Source organism: Bufo gargarizans, chromosome 8 (assembly GCF_014858855.1).
Source record: "Bufo gargarizans isolate SCDJY-AF-19 chromosome 8, ASM1485885v1, whole genome shotgun sequence".
Taxonomy (NCBI): domain Eukaryota; kingdom Metazoa; phylum Chordata; class Amphibia; order Anura; family Bufonidae; genus Bufo; species Bufo gargarizans.
The window spans coordinates 135,428,266-135,443,816 of NC_058087.1; the positions used below are offsets into that span (position 1 = coordinate 135,428,266).

General features: G+C 49.7%; 1 protein-coding gene across 1 annotated transcript in view; it reads right to left on the minus strand.

Annotated features, from left to right (window-relative positions):
* LOC122944829 (mismatch repair endonuclease PMS2-like) overlaps positions 1-15,551 on the minus strand; it is a 47,186-nt gene that overhangs the window by 5,517 nt on the left and 26,118 nt on the right. The window contains exons 12-13 of the mRNA XM_044303500.1: positions 11,207-11,374; positions 1,307-1,407 (exon numbers count right to left, since the gene is read on the minus strand). Coding sequence (XP_044159435.1) covers positions 1,307-1,407; positions 11,207-11,374 — 269 coding nt within the window. The remainder of the gene's footprint in view (positions 1-1,306; positions 1,408-11,206; positions 11,375-15,551) is intronic.

Sequence of the window (15,551 nt, forward strand, 5' to 3'; positions counted from 1 at the left end):
ACACCGTAAAAAATATAAAATAAAAACGGTGTGAATAAAGCTATTTTTTGTCACCTTACATTACAAAAAGGGTAACAGCAAGCGATCAAAAAGTCATATGCTCCCCAAAATAGTGCCAATATGCTCTGCGCCCTGCCGTGTGCCCGTACAGCAGTGTACAACCACATATGGGGTGTTTCTGTAAACTACAGAATCAGGGCAATAAATAATTGAGTTTTGTTTGGCTGTTAACCCTTGCTTTGTTACTGGAAAAAATGGAAAATCTGCCATTTTCCTTTAATTCTTGTGGAACAACTAAATGGTTAACAAAATTAGTAAAATCAGTTTTGAATACCTTGAGGGTGTAGTTTTTAAAATGGGGTTATTTATGGGTGGTTTCTAATATGTAAGCCCCACATAGTGACTTTATAACTGAACTGGTCCTAATAAAATTGGGTTTTGGAATTTTTTAAAAAAATTGTAAGATTTGCTGCTAAACTTCTAAGCCTTCTAACGTCCCAAAAAAATAAAATGTAATTTTCAAAATGATCCAAACTCGAAGTAGATTTATGGGGAATGTAAAGTAATAACTATTTTTGGAGGTATTACTATCTATTATAAAAGTAGATAGATAGAAATTTTTCCACATTTCTGGTAAATTTGGTATTTAAAAAATAAATAAAAAATGAAATATTTTGACTCAATTTTGCCACTGTCATGAAGTACAATATGTGACGAGAAAACTATCTCAGAATGGCCTGGATAAGTAAAAGCGTTTCAAACCGCAAATGGCTGTGTCCTGAAGGGGTTAAAGGGATTGTCCAGGCTTTTACTATTGATCAGCTATCCTCAGGACAGGTCATCAATATCAGATCGGCGGGGGTCCAACACTTGGCACCCCCACTGATCAACTGTATGAGGAGATGGCATGCAGTGCATACGTGCCGTCACCTTTCTCTCTTCCTGTTCACCGCTGCGGTCTATGGCAAAGACCATAGCCCGAATACAGCTGAGGATAGGTCATCAATAGTAAAAGTTCAGAGAACCCCTTTAAGTACATGCCTAGCTAACATACTAATGCACAAACGTAAATAAAAATCGAAGGAGAATTAGATCCATTTACCATGTGCGTAGGGGAAAACTCCGGGTGCATATGTCCAATATACTCATTAGCCCATGGAGGCAAAAAGAGTGTCCTTTTGGCATCTATCGGGCTGGTATAGTTCAGCAGAGTAATATGATAATGCACTGAGTAGACCCCGAGGCATCAAAGAAACCCTGTAAGATGACCCAAGAGACATAGAGAAGAAACGTTTCTGGCACATACCGTCTTCATCAAAGATGAAATCAAAACCATTTTTCTTGAATATTTCTATATTGTCCATCAGAACCGATTCATTCACAGACGTTAAATTTAGTTTCTGTGGCCTGAAAAGAAAGATATAATAATATATAAAAAATATATCATAAGTGATATTATATATAAAATATATAATAAGTGAGAGATGATGTGCTATTGACATTTCAAGAGCTGTAAGCACAATGGCTAAACAAAATTCTGCGACTATTTTACAATAATTGGAGTGCAATTACCGTAATTCTCTGGTGGTTTCTGGTATTGCAGCTCAGTCTCCTCCACTTAAAAGGGTCTGAGCTGCAATACTAGCCACAGTCCATGGACAAGAATGGCGGTTTCTGACTTCTCTAAAGTCAGACAACCCCTTTAGTGTGATTAGCACGTATACACTCATTAACACCCTACAACTAGCTCTTACCCCAATCACTTCCCTCCCCTGTCCAGACTTGGCTGCCAATCATTACAACCAGACCCTCAAAACCACCCTAGATGAAGTTGCTCCAATATCAATCCGTCCCTCTCGACACAGAACACAGCAACCCTGGCACACACCTGAAACACGTTTTCTCCAGCGCTGCTCCAGATGTGCAGAACGCTTATGGAGAAAATCGCGAATATCAGCAGACTTCCTCCATTATAAATTTATGCTCAAAACATATAATTCGGCTCTCAGCATTGCCAAACAAAAGTACTTCACCTCTCTCATCTCCTCACTCTCAAATAACCCAAAATGACTTTTTGAGACTTTTCATTCCCTTCTAAGCTCTAAAGTTCCAGAACCTGTCACTGACCTCTGCGCTGATGGCATGGCCACTTACTTCAGAGACAAGATTGGCAGTATCTGGCAGGAAATAATCTCCCAGTCCCCAAATAATTTCAATCCTCCTCCCTCCAATTTCTCCACATGCTCTCTCTCCTTTTTTGACCCTATAACAGAGGAGGAAGTCTCCAGGCTTCTCTCTTCTTCTCGACCCACGACCTGTAGCAGTGATCCTATTCCATCACACCTCCTCCAGTCCCTCTCCCCGGCTGTAATCACTCACCTAACTACAATTTTTAACCTCTCTCTTCTGGTATCTTTCCCTCCTCTTTCAAACACTCTATTATCACCCCACTACTAAAGAAACCATCTTTTGACCCGACCTGTGCTGCTAACTACAGACCTGTTTCTAACCTTCCCTTCATCTCTAAACTCCTTGAACGTCTTGTCTACTCTGGCATAATAAGCTGTCTCTCTGCAAACTCTCTTCTTGACCCCTTACAATCTGCCTTCCGCCCTCTTTACTCTACAGAAACCGCCCTTACTAAAGTGTCTAACGATCTCCTAACAGCAAAAAGAAATGGTGACTATTCTCTACTGATTCTGCTGGATCTCTCTGCAGTGTTTGATACCGTAGACCATAAACTCCTCCCCACCATGTTCCACTCCATTGGCCTTAAGGACACTGCTCTCCCTTGGTTCTCTTCCTATCTGTCTGGCCGCTCCTTTAGTGTATCATTTGCTGGCTCTTTTTCTTCTCCTCTTCCTCTTGATGTTGGAGTTTCTCAGGGCTCAGTACTAGGTCCTCTACTCTTCTCCCTCTATACAGCCCCCATCGGACAGACTATCAATAGATTTGGCTTTCGATACCATCTCTATGCTGACGACACCCAACTATACACTTTGTCCCCTGACATCACCCCTGCTTTACTCCAAAACACCAGTAATTGTCTGGCAGGTGTCCTCTCTGTACAGCGCTCCAGATGGCGACCAAAATGGTCACCAATGCGACTTAGAATTTACAAATGGCAACAAGACTTTTTAGTCTTGTCGCCATTTGCGACTAGACCCGCCGCCACAGCTCTGCAGTTGAATACAGCGGCGGGGCACAGGAGATGATAGTTCTCTGCCCCGCCGCCGATGTTCTTCTCAGCAGCGCAGTGGAGAAGGAGTCTCTCCCTCCCCCTGTGCTGCTGCCGCCGCCGCCAGTAAGAGGAGAGACAGGAGGAGTAGGGGCTGTGGCCACTGCGCCACCAATGAAGATAACTGACCTGTTAATACAAATACAGGAGGCCTCTATGACAGGGAGCTGCGATCAGCAGCAGTTAACCCCTTAGGTGTAGGGGATCACAGCTCCCTGTCACAGAGGTCGGGTGCCAGCTATTTGATTCCACCTCCTGTATTTGTATTAACAGGTCAGTTATCTTCATTGGTGGTGCAGTGCGCCCCCCCCCCCCCCCCCCAACACCCCAGTATAATAAACATTAGTGGTGCAGTGCACCCCCCAAAACCCCTCAGTATTAAAGTCAATGGTGGCAGTGGCCACAGGGTCCCCTCCCCCTCTTCATTGGTGGTTCAGTGGCAGTTCCAATCTGAGCCCCAGCAGTGTAATCCCGGGACTCCGATCGGTTACCATGGCAGCCAGGATGCTACTGAAGCCCTGGCTGCCATGGTAAGCTCCGTGCTGCTGTGTGCACAAAGCACAGGGCAGCAGGGAGAGTGTAAAGTCCTATTCACCCTAATAGAGCTTTATCAGGGTGAATAGGACAAGGGTTCCAGCCCACACGTGCCAGGAGCTGGGAACAGCGCTCTCTCCACCAGCGGTATCATCCACCAACTTGAAAAAGGGGTCCGCAGAACCCCGAAACGCGTTGTCACGATAACAATAAAAAAAAAATATTGGTTTGTTAAAAAAACTCTGGTTGCGTTTTTGCGCCTACGGTCCACCCCTCCACTCGACCCCCGGTCCAGTGGAAATATACCCTATTCATTGACCCAGACGGTGGCTTGGCCCCCGCCAAAGGGGAACGTGGACGGAATCGGCAGCATCAACCAGTGAGACATAATCACCTCCATTTTAGTTGCACCGAATAATAGGTGCAACAACAACAGGTGAGCAGTACCACTCTTCCTGTTACTTTGGAGACTCGTCTGCTAACTTATTTACCCTATGAGCGCCTTTTTCTTTCCTTGGCCACATTTATTATATGTATCTGGACAGCGGCCACGAGAAAGGCCTCTCCTGCCAGCAGCTTTCCCTTCTCTCCCTAATGAAAATGGATACACGCATGTATGGGGGAGTTGGGAGAGGAGATATAGCGTTTGCTGACACCTACTGAATGTGTAGGCCAGCCTTAGAGCCAGGGCTAGAGAGCAGCTTTTGCTCTGGCAGATCCACTACATCTTGCATGGTCGGCCATTCATTTGAGTACTGAATGGTGGGCTACACCTTCCCTTTGGAATTAAAGGGATTCTCCAGGAATAAAAAAATGGATTTTTTGTACTCACCGTAAAATCCTTTTCTCGTAGTAGGCATTGGGGGACACAGCACCATGGGTATATGCCCAGCTGCCACTAGGAGGCTGACACTAGAAACAAAAAAAAAGTGTTGGCTCCACCCAGGTGGGCTATACCCCTCTGCTAGAGCCAGAATAACTCAGTCAGTACAAAAGCAGTAGGAACGCCACACCTGAACTAAAATGAGACTGAACGCCGACAAGTCTTGAACTGGAGGACCCAACAACCACAGCAAATGCCGGAGCCACAAACAAGAATAAATGCTCCAAAGGAAAGGGTGGGATCTGTGTCCCCCAATGCCTACTACGAGAAAAGGATTTTACGGTGAGTACAAAAAATCCATTTTTCTCGTGCGTGGCATTGGGGGACACAGCACCATGGGACGTCCCAAAGCAGTCCCTGAGGGAGGGAAGAAGAACGCCAAGACAGCAACCTAAAGCACCGCTGCCTGCAGAACCTTACGCCCCAGGCTGGCGTCAGCAGAAGCCAGGGAATGAATATGGTAGAATTTAGAAAAAGTGTGAACTGACGACCAGGTGGCGGCCCGGCAAAGCTGGGCAGCCGAAGCCTGATGACGCACCGCCCAGGAAGCCCCAACTGCCCTAGTCGAATGAGCGGTCAACCTGGAAGGGGGAGCACGGCCCTTTGCGGCGTACGCCTCCTTGACAGCCGACCGAACCCAGCGAGAGATGGTGGCCTTGGAGGCAGGCAAACCCTTACGAGGACCCGCCGGAACCAGGAAAAGAGAGTCCGAACGACGGAAGGGTTCCGTGAGGCGAAGGTACCAGCGGAGAGCCCGAACAACATCCAGGCAATGGAGAGACTTCTCCCGAGGGCGAGAAGGATTAGGGCAGAAGGAAGGAAGGACAATCTCCTCATTGATATGAAACGAGGAGACAACCTTAGGGAGAAAAGAAGGAACGGGGCGCAAAACCACTTTGTCCTGATGGAACACCAGGAAAGGCGACCGGCAGGAAAGCGCCGCCAGTTCGGAGACCCGGCGGATAGAGGTGATCGCCACAAGGAAGGCAACCTTAAACGATACAAACGACAGAGAGATGTCTGCCAAGGGCTCAAACGGAGAAGACTGAAGAGCATCGAGGACAAGATTCAGGTCCCACGGCTCCACCGGAAGGCGAAAGGGAGGGGCTCGGCGAGCGACACCCTGTAGAAAAGTCCTAACCTGAGCCCGCGCGGCCACAGGGCGCTGAAAAAGGACCGAAAGGGCAGAAATCTGCCCCCTGAGAGAAGCCAGGCGAAGCCCCTTTTCAAAACCAGCCTGAAGGAAGGCCAGAATATTAGGGACCGAAAAAAGGAGGGGACGAAAACGTCCGGACTCGCACCAAGCAAAGTACGCCCTCCAGGTCCGGTAGTAAATACGGGCCGACTGAGGCTTCCGAGCGCTCAGCATCGTCTGAATGACAGAGTCCGAGAGACCACGGGCCTTCAGGACCGCGGTCTCAACAGCCACGCCGTTAAACGAAGCTGCGGTAAATTCGGGTGGAACAGAGGGCCCTGCGAAAGGAGATCGCGGCGCAGAGGGAGACGCCACGGGACGTCGGCGAGCAGAAACACAAGATCTGCGTACCACGCCCTGCGGGGCCAGTCCGGAGCCACCAGAATCGCCGGCACCCGGGCTGCCTTGAGACGCTTGAGCACTCGAGGCAGAAGAGGGATGGGCGGAAAGAGATATAGAAGGTCGAACTGGGACCAAGGCAGAACTAGGGCATCGACCGCTAGAGCTTGCGGATCCCTGGACCGCGCGGCATAGCGTGGAAGCCTGTGATTTAGGCGAGACGCAAAAAGATCCACGTCCGGAGTTCCCCATCGGAGACACAGTTGAAGAAATACCTCCGGGTGGAGAGACCATTCGCCCGGGTCGACGAGCTGACGACTGAGAAAGTCTGCCGCCCAATTGTCGACCCCGGGAATGTGGACGGCGGAGAGAACGGGAACGTGTTCCTCCGCCCAACGCAGGATCTGAGAGGCCTCTAGCAGGGCCATCACGCTCCTGGTGCCCCCCTGATGATTCAGATAAGCCACGGCGGTGGAATTGTCCGTCTGAATCCGGATTGGGAGGCCGCGCAGACGAGAGGTCCAGTGCGACAGCGCTAAGAAAATTGCCCTGAGTTCGAGAACGTTGATCTGCAGGGAGGACTCCTGAACAGACCACAGACCCTGAACCGTGAGGGACTCGAACACCGCTCCCCATCCCGAGAGACTGGCATCGGTCGTGATCACCCGCCAACTGGGAGGGAGGAAGGACCGGCCCAGGGACACCGTCCGGGGAAGCAACCACCAGGACAGACCCAGGCGAATCTGAGGGGGGAGACGGACAAGGCGATCGAGACCCTCCGGGGACTTGTCCCACCTGGATAGGATGAACAACTGAAGGTCCCGGGAGTGAAATTGGGAATAGGGAATGGCTTCGAATGAGGCCACCATCCTCCCCAGGACGCGCATACACGTCCTGATGGTCAGAGAGGACGGCCCGCGGAGAAGATGCACCCCCGCCTGAAGAGAAGAGACCTTCTCTGGGGGAAGAAACACCCGCCCGAGGCGAGTGTCGAAAAGCATGCCCAGAAAAAGCATCCTCTGGCGTGGGACAAGGGAGGACTTGGAGTGGTTGACAAGCCACCCGAACTGAGCAAGAGCCGAGAGGGTGATGCTCAGGCTGGACAGATTGTCCTCCGGAGACGGGGCCCGAACCAGAAGGTCGTCCAGGTAAGGTACCAAGGCGACCCCCCTGGCACGAAGAAGGGCCACGAGGGGAGCTAACACCTTGGTGAAAACCCTCGGCGCGGAGGCCAGACCGAAGGGCAGGGCTACAAATTGGAAATGAAGAGAACCCACCGCGAAGCGAAGGAACCTTTGGTGGGAGAGGGCGATGGGAATGTGGAGATAGGCATCCTGAATGTCGATTGAAGACAGGAAGTCGCCCAACTCCAAGGAGGCGATCACAGACCGGAGGGACTCCATGCGGAAATGACGGACCCGGACGAAGTGATTGAGCGCCTTCAGATCCAGGATAGGACGGAGCGAACCGTCCTTTTTGGGAACAGTGAACAGGTTCGAGTAGAAACCCCGAAAGCGTTCTGACTCTGGAACCGGAACAATGACCCCCAGAGCACGCAGGGAACGAATGGCCTGAAAAAAACCGTCTGCCCGGGCGGGAGACACGGGGGGGGACGTCAAGAAGAACCGACCGGGTGGAAGGTCGGTGAATTCGATTCTGTACCCCGAAGAGACCACCTCGAGAACCCAAGCGTCTTCTACGTTTGCCTGCCAAACATCCCGAAAGGCGAGCAGGCGCCCCCCCACCGTGACGGGGATTGAGTCATGCGGAAGGAGGCTTAGTGGACTGGGGGCGAGCGGGCTTGGGCTTGGCATGCCAAGAGGGCCTGGACTTAAAGGAAGGCCTGGAAGGCTTCTTATCAGATCGGGCGGGAGGGGCCCGAAAGGACCGAAAGGACTGCGTCCGGGAGGACGACCCGGGGAAACGACGGCGGCGAGGCTGATTCTGAGGAAGAAGAGAACTCTTACCTCCGGTGGCCTCAGAGATGAGCTCCTCCAAGCGTTTCCCAAAAAGCTTTCCACCAAGAAAGGGAAGAGAGATCAGAGCCTTCTTGGAGGCGGAGTCCGCCGCCCAGGAACGAAGCCAGATGGTGCGGCGGATAGCCACAGAATTGGCGGCCGCACGCCCGGAGCGGCGAGCCGATTCCATAGAGGCGTCACAAAGAAACTTGGAAGCCTGATAGATCTGGGAGGCAAGCACTGCCAGGTCCCCCTGGTCAGAGTCAGAAGGTAAGGCACGGAGAAGTTGCTTTGCCCAGATAGCGCATGCCTTGGCCACCCAGGAGGCGGCAAACGCAGGGCGGATGGCGGCGCCCGCTGCGATGAAAACGGACTTGGCTAAGGAGTCGACCCGTTTGTCCGCGGGATCCGACAAGGAAGCCGCATCAGCCAGGGGAAGCGTAGTAGCTTTCGCCAGGCGAGCGACCTGAGGATCCACCAGAGGGGGAATCGTCCAGAGATTGACCGAATCCTCTGAGAAGGGGTAAGGGACATCAGAGGCCTTGGTGAGATGAAGGCGCCGGTCAGGGTGGCGCCACTCCTTGGCAAGGAGCGCGTCCAGATCCTCGTGATTCGGGAAAAAAACCGTGGACCGCCTAGAACGGCGGAAGGACACCGCCTCCAGGGAGGAGGACGAAGGAACGTCCTGTACATGGAGCGCGTCCCGAACGGCCCTGATGAGATCCTGTACGGCTGCCGACATCGCCGAGCACCGCTCAGATTCAGAATCTGAAGCGGAGGAGTCCCCAGGAGCGGCGGAAGCGGCTGAAGAAGAAATCTCGCCCGACTCAGACCTAACCGGGGAGCGATCCGGGGTAGCGGAGGAGGAGTGGGACCCGGCCGAGACCGTACGTGGTCGCTTGCGGCACCGAGTGCCGGAGCCAGGACGAGAACTGACGCCAGGCGCATCACCAGCGGTAGGAGCCCTACCAGAGGCGGCCGCAATCTGGGCAGGGAGACTGTCCAGGGACTGTGCCAGGGATTGGGAGAGGCTAGCAAGGCTACCTATGGCCTGGGACAGGGTAGCAGCCCATTCCGGGAGAACCGACAAAGTGGAGGCCGCAGGAGCGGACTGGGCGGGCCTGGGGTTGAGGCACTGCACGCAGAGGGAAGTAGGTTGGCCGCATGGGAACTTCCTATTACACACAGAGCAGGCGTAATGAGTGGAAATGGCGGCGGAGGGAGTGGGGGCCTGACCAGAGGAAGACATGAGGGCGGAGGATGGAGCCTGTAAGGAAAAAGAGTCAGCCAGAGGCTGCCTACCACTACCAATGGTGCTGTGTCCCAGGAAGCCGGTCGCAGGAGAGCAGGATGGCGACGAGCAGAGACAGGAGCAGGGCTAAGAAACGCCGTTCAAAAGAAAACGCCCCCCCAGCAGCCCGCGCTGGCGCTGGATTGGGCGAGAAAAAAGGACCTCCCAGACCGCCACCCACAAGGGGAGGGACGCAGGGGAAAAAACCCGGGAAGCCTGGGAGGCGGAGGCGAAGACGAAGCCCCGCCCACGCAGTCGCGGCCTAGGCCGAAGCAAAGCCGGGGCCTGAAGTAGAGGAACGCTGCCGGAAGCGGGAGACTGCGATCGCGGCACCGCGGACCGCACCGGCAGAAGAGGGGGGGACACAGCGCCATGAGGTAGGGATGTGAGAACGCCGGAAGCGGCGGTCTTAAAGGCGCAGGCTCCATAAAAAGAACAGAAGCCCAAGGAAGGGCCAGGCAACAGGAGACTGATAGGAAGACTCCTAAGGGGGAAAAAGAGTAGGGGGGGCGCCTTACTCACCCTCCGATGTTTTCAGGCGCAGCATGACCACCCCCTCGGCGGACTCAACACGGAAACCGTGGGTCCGCCGGAATCCACTGCGGAAGCAGGTCACGTGGGGACTGGGTGGCTGCCGGGTACCTAGGTACGCGCCCGCAGGGGGGCAACTAAGGTGGAACACGATGGAGCCACCCCTGCCACCTGTAGAGAAAGAAAAAAGGAAAAAATAAAACAAATAAAAAATAAAATTAGCAGAGTGACCTGCTAGCAGGTCAGGTCTGCCTCCTACGGACACTAGAACTAGACTGAGTTATTCTGGCTCTAGCAGAGGGGTATAGCCCACCTGGGTGGAGCCAACACTTTTTTTTGTTTCTAGTGTCAGCCTCCTAGTGGCAGCTGGGCATATACCCATGGTGCTGTGTCCCCCAATGCCACGCACGAGAAAAAAATATTTATGAAAATACTTAAACATTATTTTATATAAATATATTTACAAATACCTTTCATTACTTAGAATGGCTTGTTTTGTCTAGGGAGCAATCATTAGGATAAATAAAATGGCCGCCGTCCTATCAGTACACACAAAACCTGTCCTAATCACACAGCAGGACAAGTTACTTCACCACAATGAGCCATATTGCTGCCTCATCCTCCCCTCTGCTCTGCTTGTCAGGAATCATGATCCTGAATACAGGTGAATCTCTGTGGGAGTAGAGAAGATGAGGAGACATAAGAGGAGGGTGAGGTGTAGCTAATGAGCAGCAGCACTTGTATGCAGTCTCTATTACCCCAGCATGTCCGTCCTCTCTGTACTTCATGTCTCCTCATTAACTAAATTCCCCAGAGATTCAGCTAAAGTTCTTATCACCTGTATTTAGGATCATAATCCCTGACAAGTAGAGCAGAGAGGAGGACGAGGCAGCTCTTTACCTCAGTGCTCTGAAGTAACTTGTCCTCCTATGTGATCAGGACAGGGTTTGTGTGAACTGATGGGACAGCGGCCATTTTGTTTCCCCTGATGATTGCTCCCCAGACAAAACCAACCATTATGAATAATGAAAGCTATTTCAGAATATATTTATAATAAAGTAATATTTAAAGTATTTTCATTTTTCTAAATTCCCGGAGAAGCCCTTTAACAGCTGAATCCTTGGGGTTTCTAAAGCCGTACTGCAGGGGATGAGCGGACTACCAGGCATGCTAGCTTGACGAGACCACCCCCTTAAACTGTCTATTCTCCTATGGCAATGAATGATCCCATACGTACATGATAAGTCTCTGCCCTTGCAGGACAGTGTTCTGCTGTAACATTTCAAAGTTATACTCCTCATCAGTTGCGTGTTGGTCGATGATGAAGAGGTCGGCGTCCAGTTTGGCGATTATGAATCCCAGATTAAACTGCCCAATGATGTCCATCTTGGAAAACATTTCTTTGCTGTAAATCAAGAACAAGAACATGATGGCATTGCTTACATTAACGGGCATTTCCATAGAGCGCTATTAATACAATTATTACACATGCATACATCACAAGGATCCCCTAAACACTTTGAATTTTCAGAAAGGAACCTAGAGGGTCTCCTAGTGATAACTCCGATGCCGGCTCTTTATACAAACCGGATTCCAAAAAAGTTGGGACACTATACAAATCGTGAATAAAAACTGAATGCAATGATGTGGAGGTGCCAACTTCTAATATTTTATTAAGAATAGAACATAAATCACGGAACAAAAGTTTAAACTGAGAAAATGTACCATTTTAAGGGAAAAATATGTTGAATCAGAATTTGGTGGTGTTAACAAATCCCCAAAAAGTTGGGAAAAGGCCATTTTCACCACTGTGTGGCATCTCCCCTTCTTCTTACAACACTCAACAGACGTCTGGGGACCGAGGAGACCAGTTTCTCAAGTTTAGAAATAGGAATGCTCTCCCATTCTTGTCTAACACAGGCCTCTAACTGTTCAATCGTCTTGGGCCTTCTTTGTTGCACCTTCCTCTTTATGATGCACCAAATGTTCTCTATAGGTGAAAGATCTGGACTGCAGACTGGCCATTTCAGTACCCGGACCCTTCTCCTACGCTGCCATGATGTTGTGATTGATGCAGAATGTGGTCTGGCATTATCTTGTTGAAAAATGCAGGGTCTTCCCTGAAAGAGATGACGTCTGGATGGGAGCATATGTTGTTCTAGAACCTGAATATATTTTTCCAGACATGCAAGCTGCCCATGCCACACGCACTCATGCAACCCCATACCATCAGAGATGCAGGCTTCTGAACTGAGCGTTGATAACAACTTGGGTTGTCCTTGTCCTCTTTGGTCCGGATGACATGGCGTCCCAGATTTCCAAAAAGAACTTCGAATCGTGACTCGTCTGACCACAGAACAGTCTTCCATTTTGCCACACTCCATTTTAAATGATCCCTGGCCCAGTGAAAACACCTGAGCTTGTGGATCTTGCTTAGAAATGGCTTCTTCTTTGCACTGTAGAGTTTCAGCTGGCAATGGCGGATGGCACGGTGGATTGTGTTCACTGACAATGGTTTCTGGAAGTATTCCTGAGCCCATTCTGTGATTTCCTTTACAGTAGCATTCCTGTTTGTGGTGCAGTGTCGTTTAAGGGCCCGGAGATCACGGGCATCCAGTATGGTTTTACGGCCTTGACCCTTACGCACAGAGATTGTTCCAGATTCTCTGAATCTTCGGATGATGTTATGCACAGTTGATGATGATAGATGCAAAGTCTTTGCAATTTTTCGCTGGGTAACACCTTTCTGATATTGCTCCACTATCTTTCTGCGCAACATTGTGGGAATTGGTGATCCTCTACCCATCTTGGCTTCTGAGAGACACTGCCACTCTGAGAAGCTCTTTTTATACCCAATCATGTTGCCAATTGACCTAATTTGTGTTAATTGGTCTTCCAGCTCTTCGTTATGCTCAAATTTACTTTTTCCAGCCTCTTATTGCTACTTGTCCCAACTTTTTGGGGATTTGTTGACACCGTGAAAATTTGAATCAACGTATTTTTCCTTTAAAATGATACATTTACTCGGATTAAACGTTTGATCTGTCATCTACGTTCTATTACAAATAAAATATTGACATTTGCCATCTCCACATCATTGCATTCAGTTTTTATTCACAATTTGTTTAGTGTCCCAACTTTTTGGGAATCCGGTTTGTACCTCTGGGGTACGATTAATTTAGCGGGACATTAGCCGTCACCAGTGCAGATGCATTAACGATCAGAATTGAACAGGCTGTCTAATGAAGACAACTCTGTCATTGTAGAGGGGAGGTCCTGTCGACTCTAGCAGTCCTTGTATCACATGGATGGTCATTGGTCACCATGTAATACTACATTTGCCCTGCAGTGGCCGCTGTAGAGGAAAGACCTGACAGGCTGCAGCTTCCCTTGACAAAATCAGATTTTTGCTGTGGGTGCCGAGAGCCACCCTCTCTGATAACCCCTATAATATGCACAGGGATTTGATAAGGAGAAAAAATGAATGAGGCACACGAAATCCATTTGTGCCACCCTCCCATATGCCCGAGAACCCATGGGGCACAGATAAGCATCCTCCAGCACTCAAGCTGTGCTGAAACTACTCCTTTCAATTCTATGGGAGTTAACAAGAGCAGCCAAACAAGAGTGCATACTGGGAGTTGTGGTCTCACAGCAGCTGGAGTGCCGAAGGTTGCCGGTGTCTGCCATAGCCCTCATGCACACGACAGTATATTTTCACGGTCCGCAAAACGGGGTTCCGTTGTTCCGTGATCCGTTTTTGTTTCCGTGTGTCTTCCTTGATTTTTGGAGGATCACCAGACATGAAGGAAAGTGAAATAAAATCTAAGTCAAGTATGCCTTGCAAATGAAAAAAACGGACACGGACACGGATGACAATCTTGTGTGCCTCCGTGTTTTTTCACTGACCCATTGACTTGAATGGGTCCGCGAACCGTTGTCCGTGAAAAAAATAGGACAGGTCTTATTTTTTTGACGGACTGAAAACACGGATCACGGACGCGGATGACAAACGGTGCATTATCCGAGTTTTCAACTGACCCATTGAAAGTCAATGGGTCCACAGAAAATCACGGAAAACGGAACAACGGACACGGAACACAACAACGGTCGTGTGCATGAGGCCATAGGCTGTATTGCTGCTATCTCTATCTAGGTCAGCGATTTCCAACCTGTGGCTTTCCAGGTGTCACGGCTGTTATTGCATGTTGGGAGTTGTAGTTTTGCGACAGCCACAGTTTGGATCCCAGTGCTCTATGCCTTTATAAACTAGCTTGGAAAAAAGTTTGCAATATTTTATTCAAACTGGTTCTAGGTGTTGTCTGATGAGTAATCATGTGTGGGCTAACAGGGCCAATAGTTCCATACTGTGAGCCGTCCGCAGCCTTAGTCACTTGCGTTTCATAATCATCAGGAAATGGTCCGTCTGTACAAATTATTCTGTACATAACGTTCCGAGAATAAAATAAACCAAAGTGCAATACGGAGAAATGGCAGAAGTACGTTCTTAATGCAAAGTTGCACATTCTTTTCCGGTCCTGGGATACACTGGACCACGCGTAAGGACCCCAATAAAACTCAAAGGGGTATTCCAGTACTTAGATACTAAAGGCCTAACTTCAGGATAGGTCATCAACATCAGGTCGGTGGGGGACGGACACCCTGCACCCTTACGGATCAGCTGTTTCAAGCAGCCGCCGTCATAGGAAATTATAAAGTGGACGGAAGCTTGTGCTTCCGACTCCGTCCACTGTATAGTTTCTGAGACAGCTGATCGGTGGTGGTGCGGGGGGCCGGATACCCACCGAGCCGATATTGGTGAGTATAAGCCATCAAAATCTACAGTAAGTAACTGAAAAACCCTTTAAAGGTGTATCCTCATCCAAGACATCAATGGCATATTGACAGTATATACCATAAATCATGGGGGCACAACCTGCGTCCCGGGGGCCACATGCGGCCCTCAATACCATTCTGTGCGGCCCCCAACCATCTGGTGACAGGTATGTACTGTATGTCTATGTCTTGTGGCTGCTCACATGTATCTTTCATGTATTCCCCCATTAGATGGGAGTCCTGGAAGTGTAACTAGATATTTATGATATATACTGTGCATTCAATATCCCATACATATAGTATTTCAGTTGGTAATACTGCTTTAAGTTTTATTATTGGCCCTTGGAATTGGTTCAGGCTGACAATGTGGCCCCCAACCAGAAAAGTATGTGCACCCCTGCCATAAATGTTCTATAAGTGGGGGTTCTACATCTAGGACTACTAGGAAACAAAGGTCCCCTGCTCCTCCATCACGCTCAAGAGAAGATGCGCTGGCCACACATTCACGCAGCGATCTCTAATATACATCATGGGATAAAAATAAAAAAGCTAGGATCCCCACCGAGCCTCTTCACAGTTTTCCCTTTAAAGCACTTCCCCACTTACTTTAAAGGGGTTGTCTCACTTCAGCAAATGGCATTATTCATGTAGAGAAAGTTAATACAAGGCACTTACTAATGTATTGTGATTGTCCATATTGCCTCCTTCGCTGGCTGGATTCCTTTTTCTATTACATTACAACACTT